At 43.1% G+C, this 12576-nt stretch overlaps 1 protein-coding gene across 2 annotated transcripts in view; it reads right to left on the bottom strand.

The window, feature by feature from the left end:
• Positions 1-1110: 1110 nt before the first annotated feature.
• RPA1 (replication protein A1) overlaps positions 1111-12576 on the bottom strand; it is a 46731-nt gene continuing 35265 nt past the window's right edge. The window contains exons 13-17 of one of the 2 annotated variants that reach the window (XM_010958192.3): positions 10552-10684; positions 8482-8658; positions 5648-5755; positions 3504-3590; positions 1111-2087 (exon numbers count right to left, since the gene is read on the bottom strand). In XM_010958192.3, coding sequence (XP_010956494.2) covers positions 1983-2087; positions 3504-3590; positions 5648-5755; positions 8482-8658; positions 10552-10684 — 610 coding nt within the window. In that variant the 3' untranslated portion in view covers positions 1111-1982. The remainder of the gene's footprint in view (positions 2088-3503; positions 3591-5647; positions 5756-8481; positions 8659-10551; positions 10685-12576) is intronic. The other variant, XM_045518985.2, reaches the window with a different exon arrangement.

The raw sequence follows: 12576 nt of genomic DNA, 5'->3' as shown, positions 1-12576 counted from the left end.
TTTAGTAGGGAAATCTGCTAAACATCCGCCCTCAAGGGACCCACCCTCCCTCAGAACGCCCCCTGTGGATTTCTAATCACATTTGTGTAGATGTGCTGGATTCACCACGTGGTCATCGAGAACATGGGGTGGCTGGTATGATGTTCCGGAGACACATCAGGGTTGCACTGCCGGTCAGTGCTCTTCACGGGGTCGAAGCCGAGATGCGGAGAGGAGGAATGCTCGAAGTAGTGGATATAAAGGACTGGTGACCAGGCTGAAAGCTAGATTACCACTTCCAACCCACAATTTGTCAATCCAGAACAGTGATGAAGACTATAATTTTCTAGTCAGTGCTTTACGAGCAAGGTCAGGCAGAAAAGAGCTTCCGTGAAAATCGTCAAGGCCTCAGCCAGAGAGTTGAGTGCGACCCAGTGACCATCTCCTGAGACTAGGGTATGTCCAGACAGTTCTCGGGACTGAGAAAAAGATGCTCTATGTTCTGAAGAGTGGGGGTCATCCTGCCTAGAGCCAGCTGGTTCCTCCCCCAAGAGGACAGCTAAGGATGACACAGACAGGATATCATCACCCTCAAGCTCTGCAAAGGGCCTCCACGTGCCGCACCTGCCCGGTTAAAAACCAGGTCCTAGCGCTGCAGGCTGACTGCAACACTGCCTGGATGCTTGGAGAGAGATGTGTGGCAAATGCCAAGCGGTGGGCTGCAGCAACCAGACAGATAATTAATATGATTAGGAACACACAGAGCAAGCATGCTCTTGCTGACTGAAAAGCCCAGTAGCATAATTACTGTTTTCTTACCAGCTCACTGTCTGTTCACATTTCAAAGCCTGGATGGTGTTAAGACTGCTGTGTAAACATCAATAAAATCCCAAAGTGCCAGATCATCAGCATTCTGGGGCACAATGGCTTTTTCTTTTTGGTGTTTTCATTCTTTTAAAGATGAATTTCAGGGTTGCAAACATTAGGAAGAATGATCTCCTTGCTTTGGACTAATCTTCGAGTTTGTAATGAGTTAACATCTCCCCCAAGTGAACATTTATTATGAAGGGTAATTAATTGCTTTCCAGTTACAAGAACCCTTTGCATTCAAACAAAGTAGGGATTCACAAGCAGAGGATAGACTGTTTATTAAACAAAGCAAGGGAAACAAAGGGTTTCTCCCTTCAAAATCTCTTCTATTTAACATAGCTTTAATCAAGAAAAGAAACATACAAATACAAGAAATATGTACAGGTAGAAAAGACGTGCATTCACTAACCAAACTGCAACATTAATTGAAGGGAAAACTAAAGCAATGCTTTGTAGTTGCCTGGATGTCCCTAGGGGATGGGAAGTCAATGCTTATCAGCCTTCCTCAGAAGAGACAATTTTGATTAATATCAGACCCATCTGACTCAGTCTATTAAACCCTAAAGGAAGGATATTCTTCAGATATAAAAGATATGACTTTGATTAATAATTCTACCCTATTGCCATTCCAAGCATTAACAACTACGAGGCACCTCTACAAAGGGAGCTTTGAATTCCAGGAAGACCCGCTCACTAAAACGCCAGGTTCTTCCGCACAACCGAGAAGGGACCCAAGTTGTGAAGGTGTCACCACTGGAGAAGCGGAAACCCTACTTACATTATTTATTCCACTCTCTGCAGATTTAGGGTCAATTACTCGTGACATAATTCCTGGTTGAAGATAATGAAATCTTAATAAAACGGACAAAAGCCTGGACAGAGGGAAAGCCTGGTACTACTCTACCCGCCAGCTGACCCCAAGGTCTGACAGTTTGCACCACAGCCACCCAAGCTTGTCTCCCTTTGCTGCTGGGGGTTCCAAGATGCGCACCGGAGAGGCAACGGCTCGGTACACCACAAACAAGGCTCTGGGCGCCTTGTGGCTAACGTGAAGTTGCCCCACAGGGCAGGGGCAGAAATGGATTCACTTCAGCTCTTTATCTTCAAGCTTCCGCCCCATCGGCCGGCTCGCCTCACATAGCCGCGTTTCTCCTGATGTTCGCAATCAGCCTTCTGCCGTATTCTCTGTAGTCCACGGGCTTCACGTCCATCACGGTGGCCTTAATTCGGGACTCATCCTTTGAGAAGAGAAAAGCAGTTTGTGAGCGGAGGAAAGCCCGTGGCAGGGGGCAGCGGTTTCAGTGATCCCCGCAGGAGAAATAACAAAGACACGCTGGGTTCAGAGTTCAGTCATTCCAATGAGGGCGAGAGCCCAGGGCGGCTTCTGGGGCTGGGCGAGTGGACAGAGGCCTCCCTTCAACACAGGCCTCTTCCATCCTTGCCTCGTGCTCCCAAACACTCAGAAATCTGGACTCCAAACTCAATGGGCCTTAGTGTGCTTATCAAGTTCAATGTATTCTCTTTTAGAGGGAGAAACAGGAGCTGAGAGAAGTGACTTCCTAAAGCCACACAGCTGGTTCTGAAAGCGGGGTGTGGGGAGGGGAGATGCACCCACAGCAGAGGAGGGAGACCCGCCATGGGCCCCGTCTCAGCCCTGCAAGAAGCCGCCTCACCTCCCTTCAGCTTCCCTGATCACACCAGGTGGGGACCGAATGACCCTTCCGTCCATCCCAACATTGCACCACAGACATTTGAGGCCCTGTCTCATTTAATGCTCAAAAAGCCGAGCACATCTATTAGCAGGTATTAAGGTTAAGGTCTGACAATAAAACAGAACGAGTAAATCCAGCAACAGGCAGAGTCGTCTTCCCTCCGGGCTCACTGGCCAGGCTGGACGGTGCCTTCAGAGGCAGAAGTGGGTGAGGCCCAGCTCAGGGGCCCGCACACTACAGCATGATTACTAACACCATCGTATTTCTAAGCGTGGTTGAGAGCAAAGCCCTGGGGTTGGACTGCCTGAGTCGAATTACTAGCTTTGCCACCTGTGAGCATATGAATTTAGGCAAACTGCTTCCTCTCTGTACACCTACGTGTTTCCACTGGTAAAACGGGGGTAACAACAGTTCCTACACGTGGGGTTACTGCCAGGATCAAGCAAGATAATGAACGTAAAGGGTGTAGAACAGTATCTGGCAGAGAGTAAGTGCTCAATAAAGGCCATTTTTTCATGACTCTACAACCACATGATGCTATAAGAAATTTAAGGCATTTCCAGGGTAATTTTAACTACATGTGGTCTCTGTTCCACATAGTAACTTTAGAGCCCAAAACTTGTGGGCAATGTCTGTTTTTTCAGGACACAAATCAAAAACCCCAGGTTTTAACTGGAAGGCCACACAACATCCTTCCCCTAGATGCCTGACAGTGGAAAAGACCTCTGACCTCTCTCCAAGTCTGTTTCCTCACCTGAAAACGGGGATGATAATGGGGCCTCATTGTCAGGAAGATTCACTGAGTGATAAACTCAGGGCGCTTAGCACTGGGTCTGGCCCACAGTAAGCAGTGAACTGACAGCTAATACTGTGACGCTGCCGCGGAGACTGACAGCAGCTTCCCACCGCCGACCCTTCCGCACCACAGGCGCCGTCACTTACGTTGTAGGTCTCCAGCTTGACCCTGATCCTGAATGTAAAAGACCGAAAGTTGGCATTCTGGAAAACTTCCTCAAACGCTTGCTCGTTCTGCAAAAACAAATGCAAAACTGTAGGGATGGAAACCACCAGGCCATCTGAAAACTATCTGTATGGGTTTTGAAAGACTTTGAGAAAATCCTCTGAGAAAACGATCCCCGCCGGTGGTTTGAAATTGCTTGGGAATGACAAATGTATAGGTGACATTTCATCACATAAAACTGTTTAGATGGAATTTTATTAAAAATTAAAATACTCTACTTGGAGTAGTCAAATTCAGAGAGACAGAAAGTAGAATGATGGTTTTCCAGGGGCGACGGGGAGTTAAGTGTTTCATGGGCACAGAGTTCAGCTTGGGAGGGTGAAGAAGTCCTAGAGGGGGTTGACGGGAATGGTTGCACAACAATGTGAAGGTATTTAAAGCCGCTGAACTTAAACTCAAAAATGGTTTAAATGGTAAACTTTTTGTCTATTTTACCACAATAGAAAAAACACTGAAGCATTCTTAAGAAACACATTTCTAAATTTTGAAAGTTTGTGATGGAATAGATCTGAGGATCAGCATCTTCATCATAAATTAAGAACTAGGGGAAAAACACTCAGGAAAAGTCCAGTTTGTTACATACATTATTTCAGTCTCTGTGTTAACAGCTACAGGTCTGGTGAGCAAATGAAGAAGACAGGAGAAGCGGGCAAAGGTTAGGGAACATTCAAAAACTACAGTCCTCTCTCCCTCTTTACTATCCGATTAAGCTTCTAGTATATATATATATATATATTTTTTTTTAAAGTCTGGTAAACAGGGATTAAAGAAAGCATTTTATAGAAATATACACAAAATAAACTTATAAGAACTTTATATAAAATTAATAGTTCATATCAGCCAAGCATTATCTTTGCAAGCCCCTTGGAACATGAAAATGGCTTTGTTATATAGAACTCTTCTGTGCAAGGGTTACTTCACACACACACACACACACACACACAAAGTCCTCAGGCTTTCAGGTATGTAAATAAAACAATGTGTTAAACCTTCAGCAAATCATACCAGCTGCCATCATTCTTTCAAGATCAGTGAGAGCCCGGAGCGCGTACTCCGAGAGTATCATGGTTCCTGAGGGGAGGGTTTCTGTGTGTCCTCATTCACCGGCAGTAAAACCAGTCAAATGTAATAAGCTCATAAAAAGATCCTGAAAGGCTGCCTCAAGCCTTAAAATCTGATATGAAAATAGAGGACCAGGCGAAACAGATAAAAGATACCATCATACTTTAAAGTCAATTCCAGTTATTTCTGTAAAAGGGCTTGTTGGGATTACTCTCAGAGAGCTCACGGACAATTTCAAGAAGACGCAGGGGCAGAGACGAAAGAACAGAAGACAGGAAAGAAAAAAAAAAAACCACACCAAGAACAAATGACAAATCCTTTTTTCTTAGGGGCTTTCACAAGCATTCTAACCAATTTTTGAGGAAATGGGGCGGGGGGATCTATAGATAGATGCTAATTTGTGTGGCCCAGAAAATATAGCTTTTATTGGTCTTTACACATTTTGTCTGAGCAAGTATCTTTCTTCAGTTTAGAATAATTACTAATCTAGTCCCTGAATTAAATAAAACTACTATGTGAACATACTAAAAAAGGAAATGGATAAAGTTATGAAAAAAGTTACGACTTAGTAAGAATTGCATCTGACAACCTGAAGTAGCAGGTATTTTACGTGTGAATTTAAACCAGGACTTGACTCAACTTTTCAGGAGGGTGTTTGTTACGTTAAAAAGGCACATCGGCACTTCAGATTATTTCAGAAGATACCTCCCAGATCTCAAGTGACTGCAGGCACAACAACTCTTGGCGTGCTAACAGTAACAGGGGAAAAAAGTGGTTTATACTTGTAAATTGCTTTTAAAGCTTTTTATATACATTGCTTCATAATCACATTGTCAGCACATCCAAGATGGACACAATTAGACAGAATCAGATGAGCTCTCCATCATCAGTCAGAAACTATATATAACACCCAAAAGCCACAAACCAAAAAACAGTAAAGAGCAAAGAATGGGTACATATCACAGCACGGGAACTGCTACAGTAATTAAAAAACTTGGCCAACCTTCTCTTTTAACTCTCCAAGATAAGCAGTGCTTTGTCCAAGGATGGCCTCCGCAGACTCCTGGAAACATGTGACCCACTGATTCTCCTGAAAATCGGCAATATTTACCTAAAAAGCACAACTCTACATTATTTCTGCAAATAAATAGTAAAAGGAAGACACACTACAGAGACTAGGAGATTAACTTTTTCTACTCATTAAAATAATTTCTAGGGAAAAAAGCCATTTCTACTAAATATGCTCTATTCTTTCCAAAAAATGTGAAAAATATCCAAGAAAAAAATTTAAAACGTAAGCCTGGATCACAGCAGGAACACAATGTGCTGTGCATGTGTAATCTCAGTAGAGACAGAGCCCAACTAAACTCTCCTTCAGATGCAGAATCTGGGGACACTGGACTCAGTGCCCTGCCAGCTGCAATGGCCTTTGAACTAAAGGTTTTGAACAAGCCTCCAGTGCCCTCTGCACTTTAAACTGTATATCCTTCAGGCATCAGGAGGTGCTCCATAAGACAGCTCCTCAATCACTGCTGAGTGTCCTGCACAATTTGAAAGCCTGAACTAAGGGCCTTCATCCAGCCAGCAAACTTAACATAGCAACAGCAATGAGCATTCAAGTCTCTCCAACTGGACCATGATGTAAAATTATACAGGGGAGAGTCAAGGAAGAAGTGGATCACAAAGAATTCAGTTCCTAAAATAAAAGGCTCAGTAGAAATAGAGAGCAAAGTTTGTTTTTTTTTTTTAAAGGTATCACTATGATTTTACATATTCACTTTGCATATATATGGAGCTTTAATATCGAAAGTCATGATGAAAAGTAAGGTAAGAAGAAAGTTTAAAGCACTCCCATTTATAGGGAATGTATCACATACGGGGCTCACATCTATAGTTTGCCCTGTGCTGTCATCATAGGACAAAAAGCACCCACTCCACGGGGCAAGAAGAGCAATGATGGACACACACATGTAAGCATCACATGAAACCAGTGCACTGAGGATTCCACTATTTAAAGTTTTACCAAGTGCTGATAAATCATCTAAAACACATTTCTTCAAATTAGTTCAATGAGGTTAACAGTTCACAAAAAAAAAAAAAAAGCAGCAGCCGCTTAAAATTTAAGTAGAACTTTCCTTTTTTTTAGGGAAATTAGAACACAGAAAGGGTGGATGTAATCCCTTACTCTCTTATCTAAAAAGATTTTTTATAAAAATTTCCTATTATGAGAGTATTAACTATAGGGGAAAAAAAAAAGGAAAATGCGGAAAATATACAGAAATAAAAATCAGCCAGAAATAACTACTACCAACAGTCGGATATTCATCTTCCGTCTGTTCTCTGTGCACAATGCCTCAAAACTATGTAAAACATACCATCTAAAATTTGCTACTTTCAATGAATGAAGCTGGAACATTTATTTATGTCATTTAATAGAGTTTGTTAGCAATGGTCTTCAAATATTTTAACTGTGGAAACTATCGAATAAAGGACAAATTCTAATGCCTTCATGGTACGTACTACTCCGCTCTAAAGATATTCAATAAAGGAATCAACCAGTAGACTACTAAGGACATTTAAGACATTTAAACTGTATCCAAGTTTTAAATAAACAAGGCAACGGACAACTTCTTACAGCTGTAACATTTCTGATCACTTCTTTCGAAGAAACTCCCTCCAAGTGTTTCTGTGTCAGAAAACATAAACATTTGTAAGGCTTCTGACACTGTACTGCCAAATCGCCTTCTAGAAAAATGTGAGAATGTCCATTTTCTTGTATCTTTATCATTTAGTATCATAATTTTGAAAAAAAAAAAAAGTACACCTTTGAGTTTAACCGTTTTTTAAAAAGAAAGAAACAATTCCTATCATGCAAAAAAGCCACCATCCCACATCGGCAGGCAGTCACATTCCTCCAAAGCCAGCTCTACTGAGGCCAGAGGAGCAGATTAGCCACAAGAAAAGTGACTAAATAAAGGCACGGGCTGCAGAAATGTAATTACTGCTCTCCAGAGATGCCACTTCGCATTAATTTATCTTCGTAACACTTAGCAGGCAGGTGCCCACTGATGCTGTAACTGTACTACAGATGGTCCCCGACTCACGACTTCTCAACTCTACGATGGTGTGAAAGCGATTGGATTTAGTAGAAATCGTACTTCTAATTTTGAATTTTGATCTTTTCCTGGGCTAGCAGTGTGCCGTCTGGTACGCCCTCATGATGCCGGGGCAGAAGCAGTGACCTGCAGCTCCCGGTCAGCCTTCCAATTAGGAGGGTAAACAACCAATACTTAGAATCATCCTGCTTGTCGCCTTCAGTATGGTATTCAGCACCTCACATGAGACAGTCAACACTTTACCATAAAATAGGCTTTGTGTTAGATGCTTTTGCCCAACTGTAGGCTAATGTGAGTGTTCTGAGCACATTTAAGATAGGCTAGGCTCAGCCATGCTGTTCAGTGGGGCGGGTGTATTAAATGCATTTTTGACTTACAATGTTTCAACTCAGGATGGGTTTATCAGGAGGTAACCCCATTGTAAATTGAGGAAGACCTGAACATGCACAGCAGACTGCAATCAGCCAGGTGTCTAAATGCAACTTTCCAGTACGAACAAAAGCTTTAGGCAGGAGAAAGCAGACTGCTATCCAGTGGAATGAAAGGCCCCTCACCTCCGTATTTACAGAACAATAACAAGCCCTTTCGCACTTAGCACTTACTCACGGGCACCACCACCCACCACAAGCAACCCTGTTTTTGCTGTCGTCTCTACAGTGCCTGGCACTTGGTTGGGGCTCAGGAAGCACCACAGTGGTCCTCACCTACCCAGTCTACTTACCGACAGGATCATGCGGTACTTGAAATTGGGGAATTCACGGTCACACTTCTCGCAGCGGTACAAGCCATTCTGCTGATCAATCACTTTCTTATTGCAGTCCTGAGTGGGGCAGGCCTGGTACATACAGTTCTCCTTGCGAAGATACACCACTGTGGCCACAGAGCTAAAATAGTCGGGCTTCAGGAGGAAAGAGTGACATAAGACACAGCACAGGCCTACATGCAGGAACGGACTTGCCCTCACACAGAAGGGTAGGTGTTTACATATTCTAGTTCTCACAATCACAATGTCATTACAGGGAATAATTTATCTTACAGTTTAAGAAATCACTTGTGCTGACTACAAAACTCATGGAGGTAATAAACCAAGTTCTAAAGCATATTATTATACTTTAAGTATAAGAGTTAATTCTAAATTAGACTGAATTAACTAGTTAAAACTGAAATAGACTATATGAAAGATAAAGACCTCAAAAGACAAAGACTCATCCTCCTGTTCCTCTGACCCCCCCACAGGTAACAGAACCAGGAAATACACAGCAATGAGGCAAAATCTAGCACAGCTATGAACCACCACACCTCCCACCTTCAAAACAACAGCAGTTGATTTCTAGGGTCTAAATTCACCTTAATCTCTGTTTGGCCAGGGGTCAGCAAACCTTCTTCAGTAAGAAGCCAGACGATAACTATTTCAGGCTTCATGAGCCATTTGGTCAGTCTCTGTTGCAGCTACTCACCCTGCTGCTTTGGGGCAAGGTGGTCCACAGACAGCATGGAGATGCGAGCACGTGGCTGGGTTTCAATACACTTTTATTTACAACAGGCGGCAGGGTGGATATGGCCCGTGGGCCTGTTTGTGAATCCCTGGTCTAAGTCACCAAATTCAGTAGAATGCAAAAAAAACTGAGCTAGTGCCTTCAAAGTGGAGACATCACTGGTAAGTAAATGTTGCGAGGACCAAGTCATGTGCCTGGGCTTTATGTTGTTGTTATTTGTTTTTCTTTCTAACTCTCATGGAAAGGAAATGGGATGAAGAGTTTTTGGAGGGTGAGCAGTTCCCTCTGGGTGTGCTCTGAACTCAGGGCCAAGTCTGCAACCTTTGGGGCTTCCCGGTGTCTCAGACCAAAAGAGGCAAAACAATAATGTGGATGTTTAAAGAGCTTCTGCAAATCCTGGATCTGAAAGGCTGCAGAGAATGGGGCCTCCTAGGAGAACGCCTGATGGGTTTTTCAGTATGTCCGGGTAAAGACCAGATTCAAAGTGGGACTCGAAAGTTTGGGTGCAAAGAAGTACTCTCTAGGCCTGACTCCTTATTACACACGGTCTACTTTTAGATCTATGAGAGAAACTGGCTGACAAGAGAACTCAAAGAGCAACACGCATCAGCCCGATGTTTAATTCGCAGAGTGCTGTATGACAGTACTGTAAGTTGCAGTCGGTGACAGTGATGGATAAGTGAGTACAGTGAAATGAGACAGTAAGGAATAAAAACTATATTGCATTATATGAAAATAATAAAGCAGGAATTACTGGTTTGGGAAGCAGAAAGGAGAAATAAATGATTTAAATACTGAACTGCTGACAGAATATAGGCTTAGATCAAGATGGGAAAAGGATCATTAAATACAAACATTGAAAGGGAAGTTGCAACTAAAATCAAATACCAGAGCCAATTCTTGTCAGAGAACACCAACCAGCATGACTCAACCCGCCAGGTTAACAATCTACAGCCAGTGAAAGCACATGGGAACTGCCCGACATCTGACCCTGAGCCTGACTAACAACGCTCAGCGTGAGCTATAATCTCAAAAGCCACCTTCTTGGTATGCAGGTATTTCAATTTGCAGGAACAGTCACAGAAGAGAAACATGGACCCGAGGGCAGTTCATACCGTAACACGCAACTCAGTTACACCACTTTGTTAAGATTGCTCTAAGAACTGCACAACTCTCTAAGCCAGAGTTCTTAACATCTTCCTGCCTCAACACACCTGAGGGATGTAACACACTCCCACTGGACGGCACGGCCCTTCCCTCTGGGCACGATCCCTCAACCATCAGGCCGCAGATACCTTGTCGCCTTGGCCCAGGTTCTCGGATTTAACCTCATATAAAGTTCTCCAGTTGGTGTTGCTTCCTCCCATTCCTCCACTCTTTAGATCAGAGATGGAAACGCCATCTAGGGCTTGTCCCTCTGAGTCAAACCTGAAAAATAAAAGAAGAGTAACAGGCATTTTGTATGCTTACTGAGTATGATACTTGTTTCTGGATGTCAGATACAGGATACCCACTCCTCATTCAACTTTCATAGGTCATGGCCAAGTGGGCTGAAGTCAGCATCTTTCTCACTGCATCTTAAGTCTACTGAAGAAATGAAATGACCTCTTTTTATCTCAACTGCTTTGATGCCCCCCAGTGGTCAAGAAAGACAGTGCCAAACTACCACAGAATCTTTCCTTAAATTAGCCTTGCTTATCAACATTGGCCGGAGGGCCCAAGACCTAAAAACAGTAACCTGGAAAGTCAACAACAAAAAAGCCATGGCAGAGAGCTCTGGTACAGTTCTTTGGGTGACTGATGCTCACTCTTGGTCAGCAGCTGCATTTTCATCATCACTGAAATGTATCAGGATAGAAAGGGATAGTTGGGGGAAGGGTATAGCTCATGCTACAGAGTGCATGCTCAGCACCCAAGAGGTCCTGGGTTCAATCCCTGGTACCTCCACCAGGCAGAAATCAATGAAGACACCTAATTACCTCCTCCTCCTCAGAAAAACAAATACAAGAAAGGGACAGCTGACATATTTTAACAGGGTAGGAAATAACATCTGCACAGTGAAAGATTTTTTAAGCCTGACATAGATTTCAAAAGATTATATAACCCACAGGAACTTATTAGAAGGTATTAATCCGTTTCCTTGTAGATTTATCTTCTTAGTGAGATTTTACTTATGCCAATATTAAAGTTAAAATTAATTTATGATGAATTTTTATTAAAATTGATTATATTTCTTGGGCATATTATCAGCTGATATGAAGGAGAGGGGGCTGGAGAGGAAGTGTCTCAGATACATACCTGGGGCAGGGAAGAGTCAGTCAGATTAAAAAACATGACAACATCATCCAAAAGGACAGCAAAAAGCCAACCATGAACACAACAGCTTCCTTAAAGAAACCACGGAACAGAATGGATGCTGCCCTAAGCTGACTTCTTGTTCTGTCAGGGAAGCGGCTAAATCCGTCACAGAGGCACAGCAAGGTCCATAAATCTGTTTCACCATGACTAGCTACGCAAGTTTACGGTTTCAAAAACTCCAAGGAGACATTTGCCACCACAGACAGCTCATCAGGAGTCAGCAGAGCAAGGAGAGAGGCAGCCCTTCTCACAATAAAAACTCCACATTGTTATAACAGATCTAAACATCCCCAGTCCTTGGCCAGGTGGGGGTGGATGCTGAGCCTCTCTTTGATGAATGCCAAGTTACTCTATTCTGGGGACAGCCACGTCTTTCTATGGTGACTGGGACCACAGTTATCAACAAGTAAAACACAAAGACCTTAATGTGGGCACACAATTAACCTGAGGTCGAGCTCCAGAGCCTGAAAGAAAATCAAGCAGTGAGGACACACCAAAGCTGTGCTTACTCTGGTCAGATTATTAACGGGCCCTGCCTCATAATGTGATGCCAGCTACCAGAATAGTTAAATACGGTCCATGTGGACCACACTCGCAGAGGTGGCTTAAGCAACATGAACACTCCAGCAGATGCTTCATGAAACTATTCAAATACTAAGTGCTACTGGTTCACAACAGACTCAAACAAAAGTGGGGAGTATGTAATATGAGCTAATTCTTTAGTCACTCAAACCCTAAGACATGGTTGGAAACCAACACACCTCCCCCTGTGACTACAGCTGCACAAATTATGTCAGCTCAAGCTAGTTCAAGTGCTTTCCCTGCCTACATCAATGCTTGCATACCATGTTTCAGTTTGAAGGCCTCTTCTATGGCAGAGTTTTAACACCCTAAAAAGCTAGACACAGTGAGATTTTAGGAGGCTCTTCTTGTGCCCCAAGTGCTTTGCGAATAACAACACA

This window comes from Camelus bactrianus, chromosome 16 (genome assembly GCF_048773025.1).
Source record: "Camelus bactrianus isolate YW-2024 breed Bactrian camel chromosome 16, ASM4877302v1, whole genome shotgun sequence".
Lineage (NCBI taxonomy): Eukaryota > Metazoa > Chordata > Mammalia > Artiodactyla > Camelidae > Camelus > Camelus bactrianus.
This window is presented reverse-complemented; position numbering and strand designations above follow the sequence as displayed.